This window comes from Conger conger, chromosome 8 (assembly GCF_963514075.1).
Source record: "Conger conger chromosome 8, fConCon1.1, whole genome shotgun sequence".
In the NCBI taxonomy this organism is placed as follows: Eukaryota; Metazoa; Chordata; class Actinopteri; order Anguilliformes; family Congridae; genus Conger; species Conger conger.
In genome coordinates, this window is record NC_083767.1 from 5,728,174 (window position 1) to 5,748,814 (window position 20,641).

The 20,641-nt window shown below is 47.1% G+C and overlaps 1 protein-coding gene across 1 annotated transcript in view; it reads left to right on the forward strand.

Moving 5' to 3' along the window:
- LOC133135222 (receptor-type tyrosine-protein phosphatase delta-like) overlaps positions 1-20,641 on the forward strand; it is a 452,453-nt gene that overhangs the window by 390,478 nt on the left and 41,334 nt on the right. Inside the window, exons 20-30 of the mRNA XM_061252069.1 lie at positions 373-517; positions 2,465-2,767; positions 3,656-3,849; positions 4,945-4,971; positions 6,054-6,171; positions 7,996-8,583; positions 10,164-10,264; positions 10,751-11,007; positions 12,347-12,437; positions 16,523-16,732; positions 18,958-19,118. Coding sequence (XP_061108053.1) covers positions 373-517; positions 2,465-2,767; positions 3,656-3,849; positions 4,945-4,971; positions 6,054-6,171; positions 7,996-8,583; positions 10,164-10,264; positions 10,751-11,007; positions 12,347-12,437; positions 16,523-16,732; positions 18,958-19,118 — 2,195 coding nt within the window. The remainder of the gene's footprint in view (positions 1-372; positions 518-2,464; positions 2,768-3,655; positions 3,850-4,944; positions 4,972-6,053; positions 6,172-7,995; positions 8,584-10,163; positions 10,265-10,750; positions 11,008-12,346; positions 12,438-16,522; positions 16,733-18,957; positions 19,119-20,641) is intronic.

Consider the following 20,641-nt stretch of genomic DNA (forward strand, 5'->3'; position numbering starts at 1 on the left):
ACCTACAGAACGGTAGATCTCCAAGGATTGGTCACCACTGCCCTACAGGAATCCATCATAATTCTGGAAGTTTGCCTTCTTGAAAATTCCCTTTCTCAGATGTCTCAAACTTTAAATGATCAACAGTTAAGGGCAGTGTATAGTCCAACGACAGAGTGTCGCTGCGACAACATGCAACTGATGTTGCTCGTCACAGGGATATTTTTTTTTTCATACTGGACAGCGATCACTGTCTACATCAGACAACAATAGAACCTCCACGAATCGCGCACTCTGTTGCTGGTCTATAAGCTGGCCTTTAGGGTGACTGTATGTACCATCACTGGGAATGTTACTGTGAACGTAATCAATTCTTCTTGGTTTTTGCTACAGAAGCGACTCAGCTTTGAGCCCATGACCACCTTCCTCCTGAAGGACCTGAAGCCCTTCACCACGTACATCTTCCTGCTAGCTGCTCGCAGCAAGCACGGTATCGGGGCGTACACCAACGAGATATCCGCCGAGACGCCCCAAACACGTAGGTCCTTTTCCGTTTCTTTCCCCCCCGGGCCTGACGCGCCGCCCGTTTCCAACGACCGGTCCGAGGTTCAAAAACCAGGAGCGTTACCCAAAAAAAAACCATTCCGTTTTCAAACGTCCAAGCTTACCCCAACCAGCCTTCAAATCTGTCTGCTACGCTGAAGCTGAGATGTCATAATGTGGCCTTGTTTCCAAAGTGTACAATAACAAAAATTGTAAAGAGAAAATGAGGGTTTAGTCAGTCGCTCATGACTACGGTACAGCCGTGATGTGGACTGTTTTGAAAACGGAATCGTGTGGTTATTTGTGAGCAGTATGTTCCATGAACAGAGCCGGGCTGAGAAAAATTTTTTTCCAGTCAAGTCGACCGACAAGGTTATATGATTTATAGAAGTAATAAAATGTAACAAAAAGAAAAGAAAAACCCAAAAAAAAGGAGTATAAATTTTTCTCCTAAGATCCCTCTGGGTGTATATATTTTGATTATAAACGCTCATGTACGCACAATATAAAAACCTTGTCTGTTGACTTTCTGCCCCAGCGCAGACATTAGCAGAGTGTGTTTGAGCTTTCTGTGAAAATTTGGCCACTGATATATCTTTCGCTGAGACCAATGGGGCAGTGCGTTCAGCGCCTCCTCTTCCCAATATCACCCAACCGAACAGACTAATGAACACGGACAGCTCAAACACAGGTATCCTAAGACAACATTGGGGGGAAAATTGTGTCAGTTTTTCGTCTTTTAACCAACCTCAGATTTATTGCAACAGAACCGCAACACATTGCAAATCCTTGCAGGTATCCTGCCTTTCATTCATTCAATTAATAATTTAATTTAGTTAATGAATTATGTTAGAAAATCATTTTACATAATCTAGCACTAATTATTTGTGGGAATTCCTTAATAAAGGCACTTTGAAATTGCGGTGTATAAATCTGAGGTCGGCGAAAGTGTTCAGACCCAGGTAGGTATGCTGCAAGATACAGTCAAAAGTTCATCGAGTCCGCCCTGACGTTGGTACGTAAAAACCAAAACTATTCACTGTTTTGAAAAACATTTTTTCTTGTGAATCTGTCGAGGAGACTTTGAAAGATAAGCCCTGTGTCCTTCAAATGCTCTCTGTTATGCAGTCAGGCTTTTACCTCAAACCAACAGCCTTCGGAAAGGTTGGTGAACCAGTCCACCATTTCACATTTTTAACAGATGACACATCAACCTTTACTTTTTTGGATTGATGGTAATTGCTTGGAACAGCTGTTAGTGTGATCGAGTTATTATTATTAGTATCATTTAGTTTTTGTGTTTATTTTTTTGGTTGGTTTTCACATAATATATAAAATTTTATGTTGGGGCTTTGTAGTCTTTCATGTGTTGAGAAGCTATTAAACCATTGTCCTCCTACAATGGTCTTGAGATGGGGAAAGGATTTAGGCGTTTTGTGTTTTTGGTTCTTTTATTTTATTCTCGAAATATGTAGACATTTTAATTACTGAGGTAGGTGTTACTGAGCATAGCACAGGTTTCTTTTTTTATCACCTCTCGTCAGTCGACCCTGTGTTTATATATTACTCATCGTTCATCTCATTCGATTTCCATCATCAACTGTTGATTTTTGCCTCGTTTTGTCATCATGATTTGAAAGTGACTCATTTGCCCCGAATTTCCATTTGTTTGAAAGCATAATTCAGCCCTTGTATTTCGTTTGCCATTTTGTGTTTACGTTGTTTTCCCTTTTTTCTTTTTTTTGGTTTGTTTTTTCCACCATCACTCCCATGACCGCTGTCATCTCTCAACACGACTCCCTCAACCCTGCTTAAAAACAACAAAACAAAAACGACAAAATAATAAAACAAACAAACGACAAACTAAATAAACCAAAACAACCCTCAAAAATCCTCCCCCCTCCCCATCCACCCACCCAACCCCCCCAACCTCCGAAATCAGACCCCTCTGCCCCCCCACGGGACGTCAAATGCTCGAGCCCCAGTTCCACGACCATACTGGTAAGTTGGCTGCCGCCACCAGTGGAGTCACAGAACGGAATAATCACCCAGTACACCGTCCACTACGCCGCGGCGGAGGAGGGCCCGCCTTCCCGCCAGGTCTCTAACCTCCCGCCGGAAAGCTCCCAGCACCTCTTGGAAAACCTGGAGAAATGGACAGAGTACCGCGTGTCCGTGAGCGCCCACACGGATGTCGGACCGGGCCCCGAAAGCTTGCCGGTGCTGATCCGCACGGACGAGGATGGTACGTTCATCTTCCCCCTTCTTCTCCGCTCCAGTGTGGGCCTAACCGCGCAATCCTCCAATCCCGTAACAGCAACCGCCCCGCCCCGCTCGACCCTCGGCTTCTCACTGCCCTCCTCCTGGCTCCGCTTTCCCTCTGTCTCTTTCAGCTTACTAACTTGGACCTTTCACATTTTTTCTCCCTTATCCATATTTTTATCTCAACTTTTTAAGACGGTGACAATTTTTTGTCTGTTTTGCCTTTTTTACCAAATTCCAAACAAATTTCAACAAGTGGTATGACCTTTTAATGACATTTTTGTGACATTTTTATTCAAACTGCTACAGGCCTTACACTTCCTTGAGTCCCAACTGTCACTTTTAACTTTTTCGCTTTTTTTTTTTTTTTTTTTTAAGTGATGATTTTTTTAATGCTTTTTTCTTCTTCTTTTTTTACACCAAACTTGACTAATAGCCAAGTTATCAGACAGTGGGAAGAATGCAAGATGGGATGCTTTTTGGCCACTGATAGCATTTTTTTGTACTTTTTATTTTCATTTTTCAAAACAATTCATTGCCAAATTCTTCCGAGATGCTTTCATCACTGAAGCATCTCCTTTTGGCACTTGCTTTTTTTATTTTTCAACAATTGCATTTTTATTCCATATTTTTAATTCACCAATCTCATTTTTACTGTCTTCTCAAAGTGTTAGGTCAGATGTCAGACCATTTTTGAGGTTGTTCTTTTTTTTTTTTTACCTTGCCATTGAAATATCGATGTCATTCCGCGCTTGTGATACTTTTGTACTTTTTAAAAGATTTTTCCCCCTAAAAGTTGGCTCTCTGGAGTTGGCCAGTAGGGGGCGGTCTCTGTAATCTTGACCTCTTTTATCCCATGGTGTTCCTCCAGTTCCCAGTGGTCCCCCTCGTAAAGTCGAGGTGGAGGCTGTCAACTCCTCTTCGGTTAAAGTGGTCTGGCGTTCGCCGGTGCCCAACCGACAGCACGGGCAAATCCGGGGGTACCAGGTGCACTATGTCAAGATGGTAAACGGGGAGCCCACCGGTCAGCCCGTGATCAAGGACATCCTAATCGACGACGCGCAGGTAACCAATCACCCAATCCTGCTCTACTGGTTCTCACCTGGGCAAAGGTCCCGAACATTTTGATCCTTATGTAAATTCTGTTTTATGCAGCACTTTTGCTGATTCTCCCATTTAAATGCATGCTGCGGTATTTTCTGTTTTGATTGACGTGGGCTACACAGGACAATTTGTCCAGGAGAATGAGTTTGATGAAAATAAGGCTGGGTGAGTGCATATCGGTTGCTAGAGACGGCAGGCTGATGGAAAGGGTTCATATATAGCTCTTGCATCAGTGGGAAGTGCCTGTGGAATAATATTTGCAGTAAATGTGCACAATGCGTTCTGAAGATAAAGAAAATGGTTAGCATTAAAAGATTAAATGTAAATGTGGCAGCATCGCCTGTGCCCTGTTTAGATCCTCAGGACTGTGATTGTGTTGCATACAGACGATCAAATTCCCCGGCAGTCGAATTTATAGTCCACAGGATCAAAATAAAGAATGTCAAATAAAGTATGAGTGTGTGTGTGTGTGTGTGTGTGTGTATGTATGTGTGAACGTGTGTGTGTGTGTGCCCATGTATGTGTGTGTATGTATGTATGTTTGAACGTGTGTGTGTGTGCATGCTTGTGTGTTTGTGTATGCCTGTTTATGTTTTGGTATACATGTCAGTGTGTGCACTTATACATACGTGTGGGTCTGTGTGTATGTGTGTGCGCGTGTTTGTAGGTATCTCTGTGTGCGTGTCTGTGCGTGCGTGTGTGTGTGTGTGTGTGTGTTTGTGTGTAGGTATCTCTGTGTGCGTGTGTGCGTGTGTAGGTATCTCTGTGTGCGTGTCTGTGCGTGCGTGTGTGTGTGTGTGTGTGTGTAGGTATCTCTGTGTGCGTGTCTCTGCGTGCGTGTGTGTGTGTGTGTGTGTGTGTAGGTATCTCTGTATGCCTGTCTGTGCGTGCGTGTGTGTGTAGGTATCTCTGTGTGCGTGTGTGCCTGTGTAGGTATCTCTGTGCGCGTGTCTGTGCGTGCGTGTGTGTGTGTGCGTGTGTAGGTACACATTGCCATTTCTCCTCCAGCGCTCTCTGTACTTATCCCTGTTCTCCTCTCCTCTCTTTCTCAATCAGTGGGAATATGATGACTCGACTGAACATGTGAGTACATACGGATCTCTGCTACACTGTGACCCCTCTGTCATTGCAGTCTTTCTTATGGGCCAGACCCTTCCTCTTGCACTGTCTGTCTACGCCGTCTTTGTAATGTTGCCATTGCGGGTTTGTTTTATTCGGCGTTTCCAGGCCTTGCCTGGGTGAATTCACACCTCTCTGAAAGCGTCTGCTGTCCTGCCCTCTGCTGATGCTCTGATAAAAAATGGCCAACTGGTCTTTTAACAACTGGCGCTGATTGGAAAGCCGCAGTCTTTCTCAGAGTAATTAGATTTTAATGCGGGGTCGCCCCTCGTAACTTCATTAGCACCCCAGGCCAGCGCTCACGCCTCTGACTGCATGAAGTGAAGTCTCCTCGCACAGTCGAGGGATGGGCCGAGACGCTCGCTCTGCTGAATGGGCTATACAGACTATAGATAGTGTTCTGTGGTTTATTGTAAAGCAGCTTTTGGAATATAATCGATCCTAAATCAGAAAAGCTGAATTCCTCACTCCCCCATAGTGGTGAGGAACAGCTAACAGGACCCTGTGCCAACTGCCTGTGCTCACGTGCGTGTGCGTGCGTGTGTGTGTGTGTGCATCTGTGTGTGTGTGCGTGTGTGTGTGTGTGTGTGCGGTGCTTTTTTATGGGCGCCATGGCAACTCGCCATTCACCGGGAAGCTTATAGTTCATCACTGACATGCTGATTCAAGCCGGAGCCTTTTTAACCTCCATTAACTTCTGCATGAATGTATGAAAACAATCGTTTGGCTAAAAGATTATTGTACAGATGTACAGGTTAAACACAAAAGCTGTGTAGTTTAGTTCAAGCACACCCATCTCTCTCTCGCTCTCTCTCTCTCTTTCTTTCTTCTTCCTCTCACTATCTCACTCTCTCTGTGTCTCACACACACACACACACACACACAAATGAGATGGGTTTACCTGAGTTGTTGTTATATCCACTCAGCAGGGACAGAGATGTGTATTTTCCTCTTCCTCTGTGGTTAATAGAATGGGTGAGTGTGGAAGCCTTTGGCCTTCAAACAGGGAACTTGAATTCTGAAAATTTGAGCGTTTTTCCCCGCAGGAAATGGTCGTTACCGAGCTTCAGGCCGAGACCACGTACTCCTTTGCCGTGGCGGCGTACACAACTAAAGGTGACGGAGCTCGGAGCAAGCCCAAGCAGGTCACCACGACAGCCGCAGGTACCTTTCCGCAGGCCTCCCTGCCCTCCGAATTAAGGCCAGCTTATCCCTGGACGATGTATGACCGTCCAATTAGCACGTTTGACTGTCGGTCACGACGGCATTTCAGTTTATACTAGAGAGACGGGCAGTTTGATCGTTGTGCCCATCGCCCAGACTTAAATTGAATTGAACTTTGACCGCGTCAGTTGTCCTGACAGTCTTATTATAGAACGTTCTCATGTTTAGCAAAGTGTCAACCACTAGCTGTCACATCTAGAGTTCGCAATTGAGTCCGCTTCGGTGATGCGTTCTGTGTCGTTCCTAAGTCATAAGCGATATTGGAATGTAGATGACAATGTAGATGATCTCTATCAGCTGACCATACATCGCCTAACTATAAAATGTCCTTTAGCCCCGGTTCTACTCCCTATGTTCTGATTGTGGCAACTGTATCCGTTCCAGTTGTGAGGGTGGAAAAATTACATGTAATGGGGCACAAAATGGATGTCTCTTCCCCCGCTTAACTGTTAGACTGCAAATTTCCTGCTCGTTTAAGAAAATGGTTTAAATTCAAGTCCCCCTTTGGTTTTGCATTCGCTGAGATTAAATAACTAATGTACAATTAGGTGGGAGGGAGGTGTGGAGAGAATAAAGTTCACAATTCAAGAACAACTTTTTTTTTTTTGCTGGTTGCTATAAAAAAGCACTTCACATGGAATATGACGGCTCTTCGGCATGTAATTATGCTTTCCATAAAAGCTGCCTGAAAACCTATTTCGAACCTGCCTGCTCTGTCAGAAATGGGACTCGATGTTCTTACAGCAAGGCGGTTGGCTGAAAGGCAGTTTTCTCCCTCCTTCTAATTGATAAAATACATAAGGTAAAAATGAATCATATTAGTATAACCGCAATAGGACTTGACAGGAGCATATTCCGCAGCTGTTGGTCGCTGCGTGCGTTTCCAGGCTTGATAGCACCGGTGTGAGCTTTTCTGGGAGAATGTGGAAAAGAGTTCTGCTGTCTCCCAGCTGCCATTTTGTGCCAGAATGCTGTTTCATCCAATCATCTCGGGACGGGCATATTCATATATTCTGTAACACTGAAAAATTATGCACGGATAAATTATGAAGCAACATTCAATATTTTACAGAGCTGTTGATATTATATAGTGCTAGGGTGGGCAGTTCCAGTCCTGGAGGGATGGTGTGTATGCAGGTTTCTAGTTCACGTGTAGATTAGATCACAGCAAAACAATTCTTATGTGGACACACAGTCATGCACTCATCAAGAAATGTAGCTAAAATGTCAGATCATTAAATACGGCCCTTGTTACCCAACTCTGACATAGGACATTTTTACACAAGAACCATAAACCTTATTTGGTTCATCTGAATTTGAAGTTTGTGAAATCACAGGTCAGCCTGTCGTCTAGCGGCTACGGTACATGCCTGGAACCTGGAGGGTTGGTGATTCAAGCCCCGGTGTAGCCACAACAAGATCAGTGCAGCTGTTGGGCCCTTGAGCAAGGCCCTTAACCACACATTGCTCCTGGGGGGGATTGTCCCCTGCTTAGTCTCATCCGGCACTACTAAACTCCACGTCCTGCGGGCCTCAGTGTCTGCCTGCATTTGCCTGATTTCACTAATGAGCGTTTTATCTTAACCAAGCTGGTAAAATAATTAGTGAAATCAGGTTGTGTAGCGCACGGTAGGACTACATACCTGCAGACACTGCGGCCCGCAGGATCAGTAGCGCTGGTCTAATCAACTGTAAGTCGCTTTGGATAAGAGTGTCAGCTGAAAAACAACAAATTATTTAAATTATGTCCTCATGTTCTTCCAGTGCCAGAAAAGCCCAGACTGATGGTCAGCCCCACGAACATGGGCACCGCCCTCCTCCAGTGGCACCCCCCTGCGCTCACCTACGGGCCCCTGCAGGGGTACCGGCTGAGGTTCGGCCGCAAGGACGCGGAGACCCTGACGGTCATCGAGTTCCCGGAGAGGGAGAACCACTACACCACCAAGGAGATCCACAAAGGGGCCTCCTACGTCTTCCGCCTCTCGGCCCGGAACAAGGCGGGCTTCGGGGAGGAGACGGTGAAGGAGATCAGCACCACGGAGGACATCCCCAGCGGGTACCCCCAGAACATTGCGTCGGAAAGCGCCACCACCGCCACCATCCAGATTAGCTGGAAGCCCGTGGCCCTGGGGGAGCGCAACGGCAACATCGTCAAGTACGCCCTGCAGTACAAGGACATCAACAGCCCCCGGAACCCATCCGAGCTGTTCATCACCGCCCCGGAGTCCGTCGTGACTCTCGACGGCCTGAAAGCGGACACCACTTACGATATCAAAATGTGCGCGTTCACCAGCAAGGGCTCCGGGCCCTATAGCCCCAGTGTTCAGTTCAGGACACAGCCCCTCGATCAAGGTAGGATCTCTCCCCCTTCCCAAACCCAACCCACCCCTGCACCACGCTCACTCTGGCCCCCTTCCGCAGAATATAGAAGGAGGGTGGATGTTTCAGCACTTTTCTGGCATAGCTAAATGCATGGCTACAGTTGCTCTATGCAGCGGGACGAAGGTACAGTACTGAGTAAGTAGTCGAGTCTGTGTCTAGTCTAGTGGGTAAATGCCCAAGTTCAGAATTCATGAAGAACATCAGGTTTTTTTTTTTTCCCCTTTTCTTTTTACCGGTTGCTATAGAAAAGCACTTCACGTGGAATATGACGGCTACTCGGCATGTAATTATGCTTTCCATAAAAGCTGCCTGAAAACCTATTTCGAACCTGCCTGCCCTGTCACAAATTGGACTCGGATGTTCTTACAGCAAGGCGGTTGGATGAACGGCAGTTTTGTCCCTCCTTCTAATTGATAAAATACATAAGGTGAAAATGAATCATATTAGTGTAGCCGCAATCGGACTTGACAGGAGCATATTCCGCAGCTGTCGGTTGCTGCGTGTGTTTTGCATACCGCGTGTGCGTTTCCGGGCTTGATAGCACCGGTGTGAGCTTATCTGAGCGAATGTGAAAGAAAAAAAAATTGCTAATTTACTTGAAGACATCAGCAAGCTAGATCTTCTGTTAGTGAAAAATCTTGAGCACAGCAGGATATAAGCATATTGGCCCTTTGCCACAGGTCTGGGATCAGTTTGTAGGCTCCTGGTTTTCAGTGTAAAAAGTGAATGAGGATCTGGAATCAGCCGCTTGTTTAAATGTCTCTACGCCAGTCTGGCTTGTCTCTTCCATTTCACTGTTTGTGTGGTTTCTCAGCCCAGACTAGCAGTTTCAGGACAAAGGTAAACTTCTGTGTACAAGTGGTCACATCAGCGTCGCGTCTACTGGGCCAGCATTTCCCAATTGTTTTCCATGGCAGACTTTTCAAACCTACAGACTTTCATGCCACACCACTCTTAAATGTTTTTTTGTAGGAGTGGCATACATTGGTGTGGCATGTCAACAGTTGGCCTAAATGTTCTTTCTGGGGTTTTGAATTAAGTGATAATCCATTTTAATGATTACTTTAATTTATTTGGGCTTTTGTGACTGGGATCCAAAGTTTCCCACAGGATTTTGAGAAAATGTAGCGTGGGGACCCTGATTCGACTGGGGGCATGCCCCCACGGGAGAACTTAAACAGGATCAAATTTGGTGCACTTTGAGAGGAAAATTAAAAGGCCAAATTCATGAAGAATTCTGTGCTCTTGTAAAGCCCCGCAGTTATATACTAGATGCTCAAAATTAATTAAAAGCTGTCACGTGTCGTTGTGGTTTATTTAACCGCGGCGGCACTCCGGTTGGGAAAGGCTGTGCTTGGCCAGGCTCTCAGAAACAGTCGCTTCGGCAGAGAAGAGGTAAGGTGTGGCTGTGATGGCGAGTGCGTTCAGACCGCTCACAGGTGTGGTTGCGCAGGTAAGGGTTCCTGAGAACAGCCGGCGGGAAGGGCCGCGGGCGGAGAAAGCCAGCCCTAGCAACGTGCCTAAATCATCTGCACTGCCTTTCTTTTTAGCAGTGTTCGCAAAAAATTTTCACGTGAAAGCGGCGATGAAGACTTCGGTGCTCCTCACCTGGGAGATTCCGGAAAACTATAACCCGGCCCAGACGTTCACCGTGAGTGCCTCCTTCCCGAATATCCGAGAGATGAGTGAATGGAACAGTATTGGGGAAAATGTGAATTATTAGCAATGTGAAATTACTTTGTTGTATTTTAAGTTTCATCGTTTCATTTAAGATAACGTGTATATTTGGGCCCAGAGGATAGCATACTGTATAAGAGCGTTTCTGAAAGCACATATTTCCAGCGGAAATGGGTAAACAAACACAGATCAAACAACGCTGACATTACAAGTTAAAACCAGTGGACCACAGCAACATAAATCAGAGATATGATGCAGTAATACATAAGATGCAAGTGGTTGACTTTGTTAAACTAGTCACTGGTTTGTTACTGTTTCTATAACAGAACTGGAATGATATTATGTTTCGGTGTTGATTGTGAAATGAGCGTGTGTTTTTATGATCGATCGTCGGTTAGTGTCGGTTAGTGTCGGTTAGTGTCTGTTGGTGTTTGAATCTCGCTGTCTCCCCGCGGGGTAGATACTCTATGACAACGGGCAGAGTGTGGAGGTGGACGGCAAGCTGACGCAGAAGCTGATCACAAACCTGCAGCCGCAGACGCAGTACTCCTTCCTGCTGACCAACCGCGGGAACAGCGCCGGCGGCCTCCAGCACCGCGTGAGCACCATGACCGCGCCCGACGTGCTCCACACCAAGCCCTACCTGGTCGGCAAGATCAGGTCCGACGGCATGGTGACCGTGGAGCTGCCAGCTGTGCAGACCACGGAGAAAGTGAGGTGAGCGTCGGGTGGGCTTGGCCGTTTCGGGCCTCGACCACGCCCGGGCCAGCGCCGGCTGGACCGAGATCCTTCCCTCTGGCCTCGTGTGCTAATGTTGCTAATTGCTAATATAGATTTTTAATACTGCTCGGTGCTACTATCGATGCTAATTTAGCTAATTGCTAACATCGATTTTAATAGTACTTGGTGCTACTGTCAATGCTAATTTAGCTCATTGCTAATGTCAATGCTAATATCCGTCCTAATATTGATCCAAGGATAGTTCCCATTGTCCGTTTCAAACAGAATATTGTTACTTAACCAGCTCCATTGCTCGTCCAGATGCTGGTTAAATGAAAACATTTTAATCCCACCTGCTGAATGGGAAGTGGGAGCATTAGTGAGCATCAGTTGCTAATAGTGCTTGATCCAAGGATAGTTCCCTTTGTCAGTTTCATGACCGCATATTTTTAGTTATGGATTTGATGCTTTTAACCTGTGGAAGAACCTATGCACTTGAAAATCACTTTGGATTAAAAGCGTCTGCCAAATGACTAAAATGTAAATGTAATGTAAATGTTTGATTCAAGGCCGACTTTCCATTGTTTGCTGCATACATTATCTCATGCATCAGATCTTTTTGCGCTTTGCAACCTTTCATCTGTTTCATATTTACCGTCGTTATATTAATACTGTTCAGTTACGTTACATGTGTCGAGTGCTTAAAAGAGCCTACCAGGTGCCAACAGGAGAATTTCTGACCGCGGATTGACTTTAACAAAGCAAATAAATAAATAAAGAATCTGCCATTTTGATCTCCTCGGCCACACAGGAGAAGCGCGCCACTGTTCCTCCGCGGATTTAAGCTAATTAGGCTCCCCTTTCTTCGTGTCGTATTGACTTCCTGACTGTGTCGGCCGGGGCGCGGCTCAGCCGGGATGCAGAAAGGCTGGCAGAGTCGCAGCCCGGCGCGCGGAAACCCCCGCCATCTCGGCTCAAACCGGGCGGCCTAATTAGCCCGCGCGACTGCCCCCGCTCGAAATTCACACGCCGCGCCTCGTTTAGAAAAGCCAGAACACGGACGAACCTAATGAAGTCATTCCAAAAAAAACACGGCCTTCTATTAACGGAGTGCCTTTTATTATTTAATTTTTGGCTGTTTGAGGGAACTGGCGTGGGGGGGAGGGCAATGGGGGGGGGGGGGGGGGGATTAAAAGGAGAGGGTCTCAGAAGGTTCAGTGTCGATGACGGGTGGATAAAGACCCACTTCTCCTCAGCCCAAACAGCAGGAGGGTGTAGTCTGGCTGCAGAGGCTGACCCACGTGCCCCCCCCCCCCCCCATCTGTCTTCTCCGCAGGGGATACTACATCGTGGTGGTGCCTCTGAAGAAGCGCGGCGGGAAGTTCGTCAAGCCCTGGGACAATCCCGACGAAATGGACCTTGAGGAGGTAGGTTCACACGGCCGTTATCGGGAAATGAGAAACCAGCATTCCCTCCCTCCCACCCCTCCAACCCCCGGGCTCAGCCACATTCCACACTCCTCCCTGGATCAGGATTATACGGTGTGTTAGCGGTTAGCGCCCTTGTAGGTTCCTTGAATAGGGGGACTGTGTTAGCAGTTAGCGCCCTTGTAGGTCCCTGGAATAGGGGACTGTGTTAGCGGTTAGCGCCCTTGTAGGTCCCCTCCCTGGAACAGGGGGACTGTGTTAGCGGTTAGCGCCCTTGTAGGTCCCAGGAATAGGGGACTCTGTTAACGGTCAGCGCCCTTGTAGGTCCCCTCCCTGGAACAGGGGGACTGTGTTAGCGGTTAGCACCCTTCTAGGTCCCTTAAATAGGGGGACTGTGTTAGCAGTTAGTGCCCTTGTAGGTCCCTGGAACAGGATGACTGCATTAGCGCCTTCGCGAAAAATAGCTTGGGAGAAGGGTTTCTTCATATGGAAATGAGAACCATTTTGGCAGCTCCCTAACAGGGGCGATTACCATGGGAACCGCGGCACTGCCCTTATCTGTGTGCTGCTGTTAGCTCGGTGTCCCTGGGGATTATTTTTAGATGGTGTAAATATTTTATCCACTCTTGTGTATCAGCAGTTTGGGCAGGAACCTGCTACACTGGAACTGGTAGTCTTGTTTTCCTCCGCGACATGCAGTCGAGTTGCAAACTTGTTACACGGCTAGCATTTCGAGAGTAGCGTCGCGGTCTCTCACGGGGAAATGAAGGGGGGGGGGGGGGGGGGGGATCCACGGGAAGGCAGAAATCGAAGACCCTTTGTGCATTTTCACGTGACGTTTTTTTTTCTGTCACGGTTGCCCTTCGCCCGGCGTTTCTCCTCTTAAGCCGGCTGCTCTGTCGGAGCGAGCGTCAAAAAAAAGCCCCCGTATAATCCGCCCTACGCAGCAGGAGAGAGAATTTTAATGGGAGGCGGCTCGCAAAGCGTTTATCTGTGTAATGGTTTTCGTTAAGGACGTTAGCTAAATTCCGAACGTCTGTCTGGGGAAAAAAAGGCATTCTTCACACGACTCGACGCGTAATACGCTCGTGTCCCTGTAATGACAATTTCGTTTCAATGAGACGAGGATTTACTAAAAAAGGGAGTCTTATGTAAGTTCGAACATCGTCATTGTGCGGCGGCGTTGGCTATTAAAAATAGAACATTGCTTAAAACGTGGCGGATTTCGTCCACGAGCGAGACCCCGTTTCTCCTCCTCGCGGAGCAGACAGCGCTGTTGTCTGGAGTGGCTTCGTTTTCTGGGGCTCAGCTCGCCCGACGACGTTTCGCCGTGACGGATAATCAAACAGTAAGCGCCCCCAGAATTTATACGTCAATATTCGCTGTCGCCTTTGAAAGTTCTCCCAAGGGCAGTGGGCAGCGCGGCCGTGGCGACGGCAGCAGCAGGGCGTATGATTGAAGATGTTATCAGGGCTCCTGTCGCTCCGCCGTGGAGCTCGGGAGCACGTTGGAGCCGACAGCTTCCCGCGCCTGCGATGTCCAATAGCGGTCTCTTGCCCGCAGGTACGCCGAGAGACTAACTCCCCTGGTCTGGTTCCGTCGCTTCAGATTCGCTCCGTTGAGATTCACGCGTTATATTAGGCTGTCGTGTTCCTCGTTCAACTGGTTACCGTACGTGTGCACACTCTCCGCATCGTTTATAACCGCTTCAGACTTTCGCCCCTTATTAGCGTCCAAATGGTGCTCAGCCCATTAGCACGTAAAGCACCCGTGCAGAGACGGCCTGAGGTAAGATAGCCATATGCTAACGTGCTAATCCTGTGTAACATAAAACTTCAATTGAGCATTTAACATTTCACTGCTTACAATGCAAGGTAGGATTGGCTGTTTTGGACGTTTTTCTGTTTGCCCCCTCCGCTAGTGCAGTCGCTCGGGGTCTATTTCCACGTGCCTCTTCCCTGCTCCACTCAAATTTTCCAAATAAGATGTTGCCTGATAACATCTTGTTTAAATTAAATATTTAGTTATTTCTGGCGCCACGCTGGTGACATCTGTGCGCTCGCTAGCCACCGCACGTTAACTACACTGCCAGGGGAGGCCGACGAAGTCTTACCCCGTTTCCAGAGCGATATATTTTCACTGTTATTGGAGACAGGCATTTATTTCCGCTTTATGATTCTGTTCCCGACCATTAAAAGCGGCCCGGTCTCGTTGGAGGCTCAGCGTCTAATGGAGGCTTTACTGTTTTGTGTTGTGACATTCTGGGGCCTGAGGGACCCAGCCTGTCTGTGTTAGCACAGCACGCTGCTGGATTATCCACTGGGAGGGGAGCAGAGCAGCGCCCAAATAGAGCCAAGTGGAGGTGCTTGCGTTCCCAGTACAAACCAGGTCAAAGTTAGCAGCCACAGAACCACCGGGCGTGGACGCGCTTCACACTGCATTCACGCCGGCATCCCGGTCTGAGCAGTTCCTGGAGGCATCGGGGGGGGGGGGTTCTCAGGGGTCCTCAAGGAGAATGACTTTCTGTCCTTGATGTTACTTGTAAGCGGGTTTGGAAAGTACGGGGTGAAAACAATGGGCCTCTTGTTTCCCCGGGATATTTGTGAAAACCAATCAGTTGGCGTGACAGGCCTTCAGTGTGTGCAATATCCCCAGGAGAGAGAGGGTTAGAGAGAGAGAGAGAGAGAAGGAGGGAGGGAGAGAGCGAGATAGAGAAAGAGAGAGAGGGGAATGAGAGAGAGAAGGAGGGAGGGGAGAGAGATAGAGAAAGAGAGAGGGTTAGAGAGAGAGGAGGGAGAGAGAGAGAGATAGAGAAAGAGAGAGAGGGGAATGAGATAGAGAAGGAGGGAGAGAAGGAGGGAGGGGAGAGAGATAGAGAGACAGAGAAAGAGGGAGAGGGGATTGAGAGAGAGAAGGAGGGAGTCAAGGAGGGAGGGGAGAGAGATAGAGAGATAGAGATGGTTGCCTTCCCCTTGCAGCCTGAATGCTGTAGATCAGAGCCGCAGAAGAAGAATCTTTGATTACATGGGTGAAAAAAACAGCTAATCAGCAGAACAATAGTCGGTCCTTAACTCTTCACAGTGAATACAACTTCGTATTTTCACACAACAGTTTGCATTGACTTTCTCCCGATTGGCCGCTACCACTAAAGTAGGAGGAGCCCTGCACCACTGAAGTGAGTCTGGGTCGTCAGTGAGCAACTCTCCCCCTTATTGGCCCGTGGGTGAGCGTATCAGAGGAGAGCGTACGGTCACCTGTCCCCCTGTCGCCATGGTCACCACGTGTTCCCACCGAAGCCCTAGACTCCCTCAGTGCAAGATTCAGCAGTCAGGCGGAACAAGCTTAATGCCACTGAGAATATAAGTTCCAGTGTTTATTTAGAAAAATGTAATCCATTAACGAGGTCTTTTCCCCCTTGCTTTAGGCTTACATCATAATTTACATGTATATTTACATTTCTGGCCTAAGTCCAGGCCACTAACGGTGCTGCTAATGTGTGCAGTATATTCACCACGAGACGGAAAAACCCTGAGGAACACGCTCTGCCCTGGAATGTGTGTGCATTACCGCCTTCGGTGAAGAGAAGCTGTTGGAATGAATGGTCATTTATTTTATTTTTGTAATGGGATATGTCAGTTGGGATCGTTTAAAAAATAAAAAATAAAATAAATAAAAAATTCCGGTCCCGTGTAATATCGCAATGAATTGAAATTACAGTTTTTAGAAAGCCTTAAAATATTAATGTTATGTTCTGTTCATGTAACCGACCAGGATCGTAGAATCCCAAAAAAGAAAAGGTTTATTTGAAAGTTTTACCACGTGTAACCTTAATCATATGGCGTAGAAAGATACAACAATGAAGGCTACCATCACCTCATTGTATTTATAGTATTTTGTATTAATAGCTGGATTTTTTATAATGGGGGGTTGGGTTGTTTTGCTGTGTTGTTTCATTGACCTTTACCATTGTCATTAACAACAACATAGACTACCATCACCAATTTTTTTTCAGTATTTAGTATTAATTGCTGTGTTTTTTTAAGGGGTTGCGTTTCTGTAACGACTGTCCCCGTCGTTTCTCTCAGCTGCTGAAGCAGATTAACCGGACGAGCAGGAGTCTTCGCGTGCGCCGGCAGTTGGAGCCCAAGGCCTACATCACGGCCCACTTCAAGGATCTGCCCACCGGGTTCACGCTGGGCAACCGGCAGGTCTACGGCAACTTCGAGAACAAGCCCCTCCAGAGCGGGCAGGAGTACATCTTCTTCGTGCTGGCCGTCCTGGAGATCTCGGAGAATGTGAGTGTTTTTTTCCCCCGCGTTTTAACCGCCCAGCCTTCTCCAGGAGCTTGCCTCCTGCATGTAAATTAATTCAGACATGAAACCCCCCCGCTGTGGTTATTACGAGTAAGCGAGGGATCTTGTCGCCCCTTCTGGAAGCTGCGTGGCAGACTCAGACTCTAAACCTGGGAAGACCTGGCAGGCAGTCATGCCCAGTGGCCATGTCCCCGACCGCGTGGAAGTCAATTTAAACGCAAATGACTCTGGATTCATGGTGCCACCCAGCCTCTAAGCAGGTCTACTGGGATGAAAAGGCCCGCATTGCTGTGCCCACATACCCATACTTTTTATTGTGCCAACATATTGGAAACCATACCTCTGGCATTTCAGGGTGCTTGTGGATAATGAAATGGTGATTAGTTAAATTTGAGGTGCGGGGGGTGGGGGTGGTTTTAATGTGAATTGCGAGCTGTGGGGCTAGCTCTGTGCCAGGTTGTTGACGTCTGTAGGAGTTATTCCATTACAGGTTGTTAGTGTCTGTAGGAGTTATTCCATTACAGGTTGTTGGTGTCTGTAGGAGTTATTCCATTACAGGTTGTTGGTGTCTGTAGGAGTTATGCCGGTTACAGGTTGTTGGTGTCTGTAGGAGTTATTCCATTACAGGTTGTTGGTGTCTGTAGGAGTTATTCCATTACAGGTTGTTGGTGTCTGTAGGAGTTATGCCGGTTACAGGTTGTTGGTGTCTGTAGGAGTTATCCCGGGTACAGGTTGTTGGTGTCTGTAGGAGTTATGCCGGTTACAGGTTGTTGGTGTCTGTAGGAGTTATGCCGGTTACAGGTTGTTGGTGTCTGTAGGAGTTATCCCGGGTACAGGTTGTTGGTGTCTGTAGGAGTTATGCCGGTTACAGGTTGTTGGTGTCTGTAGGAGTTATGCCGGTTACAGGTTGTTGGTGTCTGTAGGAGTTATGCCGGTTACAGGTTGTTGGTGTCTGTAGGAGTTATCCCGGGTACAGGTTGTTGGTGTCTGTAGGAGTTATGCTGGTTACAGGTTGTTGGTGTCTGTAGGAGTTATGCCGGGTACAGGTTGTTGGTGTCTGTAGGAGTTATGCCGGTTACAGGTTGTTGGTGTCTGTAGGAGTTATTCCATTACAGGTTGTTGGTGTCTGTAGGAGTTATGCCAGTTACAGGTTGTTGGTGTCTGTAGGAGTTATGCTGGTTACAGGTTGTTGGTGTCTGTAGGAGTTATGCCGGTTACAGGTTGTTGGTGTCTGTAGGAGTTATTCCATTACAGGTTGTTGGTGTCTGTAGGAGTTATTCCATTACAGGTTGTTGGTGTCTGTAGGAGTTATGCCGGTTACAGGTTGTTGGTGTCTGTAGGAGTTATTGCGGTTACAGGTTGTTGGTCTGATGAAGCGCAGTGGAAGATCTAATGGCATCATAGCATCTTTCTTTTTTCTGCGCTTCGGGAATGTCTGACGCAAGCCGGCGAACACCTTGACGGTTTGCTAAACCTGGAGTCGACGGGATTTTTCACACTCAGACTTGTGCTTTTAACGTCAGGTCTCCGTAAAGCAGAGCCGGGGATGTGGCAGACGACTCTTTTGGAGTCTTGACAATTTTTCGGAAGCCGCTTCGACAGGGTGTTTTTTTTGGATCAAGAGAGACAGCCAAGAAAGGAAAAAAACATAATCTCTTGCACTTGTTCCGAGCATTCAGCCTCATGTAAGGCCTTATTTTAAAATAGTATAAAAATATAAAAAATATCAAAAGAAACTTTTTGTAGTAGTTTTGAAGAAAATGTTTTAAAAGGTTTTAGAAACAATGTTGTTCAAGGACAATGTTGTTTTCACTTGTGCTGGATACAGTATATTTGTTGTGATGACTTGTTTGCAATGGTTTCATATAAGATATAGTTGTTTTGAGGCAATGTTTAAATATAATATAAACAACCATCAAAGCATATACTCAGAAATAAAGTTCCTAAGAAGGTCGCTGGGGTGGTACCCTATACTGTAGGTACATAAGATTGTATACCCTGGACAGCAATATATAATTAATGTGTACCTTTTTTGCTTACAAAATGTAGTCATTTGTACCCAAAGAGAACATTACTGTACTTTCAGGGTACATTTGTGAAATTGTATCCTTGGAGGACCTCCGCTGTCCCTTTACTTCTGAGAGTGTAGCAAGTTGTCTCCGGTGACGATACGCTAACGTCTGACCCTTGAACCCCCCGTCGCCCAGACGATGTACGCCACCAGCCCGTACTCCGACCCCGTGGTGTCAGCTGACATCGACCCTCAGCCAATGATTGACGAGGAGGAGGGGCTGATCTGGGTGGTGGGCCCTGTGCTGGCCGTAGTCTTCATCATCTGCATCGTCATCGCCATTCTCCTGTACAAGAGGTAAGGGCCGAGTTTCCACGTGCCTGTTATGTCATGCACTGACTATCCATGGGATGGTCAAAAGTGTTATGAAACTGAGGAAGTCGAGTTTTCCAGTGCCGCCAATTTGTACAATTTGGAGCCAGAGACTGCGCAGTAGGGCTGCTGAAAGCAGCTCCTCCACGAAGCGAGAGAGAGAGTGACTTAACAGTGAGTCCACAAAGCATGACTGTATTGTCCTCATAACACACAGGGAGACCTCAGACGAAGAAAAAACAGAGCCTACCGCAGTGGCGCTATGGAGCACTGTTACTGAACAAGAGCCTCAGAAATGAAACCCGGTTTTGGCCGCTTGGTAAAACCTCCCCTCTTTGCCTCGTGGAGAAAGCTAGCCTCTGACTGTCAAGGCCCGGTGGTGTACAGTCTGAATGAGAGAGCTGTAGACTATAAGAGTTGGAATTTAATGTTTCCATATGCCCCAGGTAGATTTACACAACACTTATAAAGTCAGTCTCACAAGTTTATTCACGTTTTCTAGAGCATATCCATGAGTTATCTCACTTGTCACTATTGTGTTTAAAAAAAAAAAATCTGTTTAATGGATTCCTTTTCTTAAGACAAAGGACAAACAACGGTGTTACCGTTGAGCACGAAAAGCACAATAACCACTGATTTAAACCTCTCAAAGAGGAACGGACACATCGCCGCCGCGAAGTGACACAGATCTGCCGAGTCAGATGTAGGTGACATGAGGCCGGGATGTTCATTTGAGCCGAACGTCTAGGCTCTGGAATACCGGCCTTTATATACGTTTCTTTTGTGTGCGTTCTTCCGAGGGAGGAAAAAAAGCATAAACGGGATGTTGATGATCCAGGAAGATGGCCGTGATGAATCCAATCGGACAGTAATCATTTGTTTACACCGTAACTGTCCGTTCCTTCGCTGTCCTATCAAGTGTGACTCATCAGGCACACGGCGTATTGTACTGAAGTCATATTATGTTATGTTGCGCTTAATGGCGACACATACATTTCTTGATGCAGAGGATAAGTATTATTTGCAAAATATGTGGGGGAAGAAACCCCCATTTCACCTCGCTCCCGGCAAGCTGGCTGACTCCCGGGACAACTGCCGCGAGCAGGTGTGCGGCACGCTCGACACAAAGAATGTGCGGTTTAACGAGTTTTCCCCGATTTTAGTGCCGATGTGCCTCTTTCCTGCACGCTCAGCCGAAGCCCATTCCCAGGCTGGGGCCTGGGTACAGTCAGAAACAGCGCCGGCTATAAGTATTTGGACAATGATGCTGTATAAAAATGGCCGAAATCCCTGTATGGTTCACAAGATATGGATGTACGGTAAACGCCTGCGAAATAAAAGCTCACAGTCTGCACCTCATGGGCGTTGTTTTCAAAAAGCCAGTGTGCAGGATTGGGTTACGGAGCGGAAAAGTCAAATTTGTGTCACTGTCCAAATACTTACGGACTGGTTTGGAGCACTGTCTCGGAGCACGTGAGGCCGCATACCGCGATGTCCAGATGTGAATG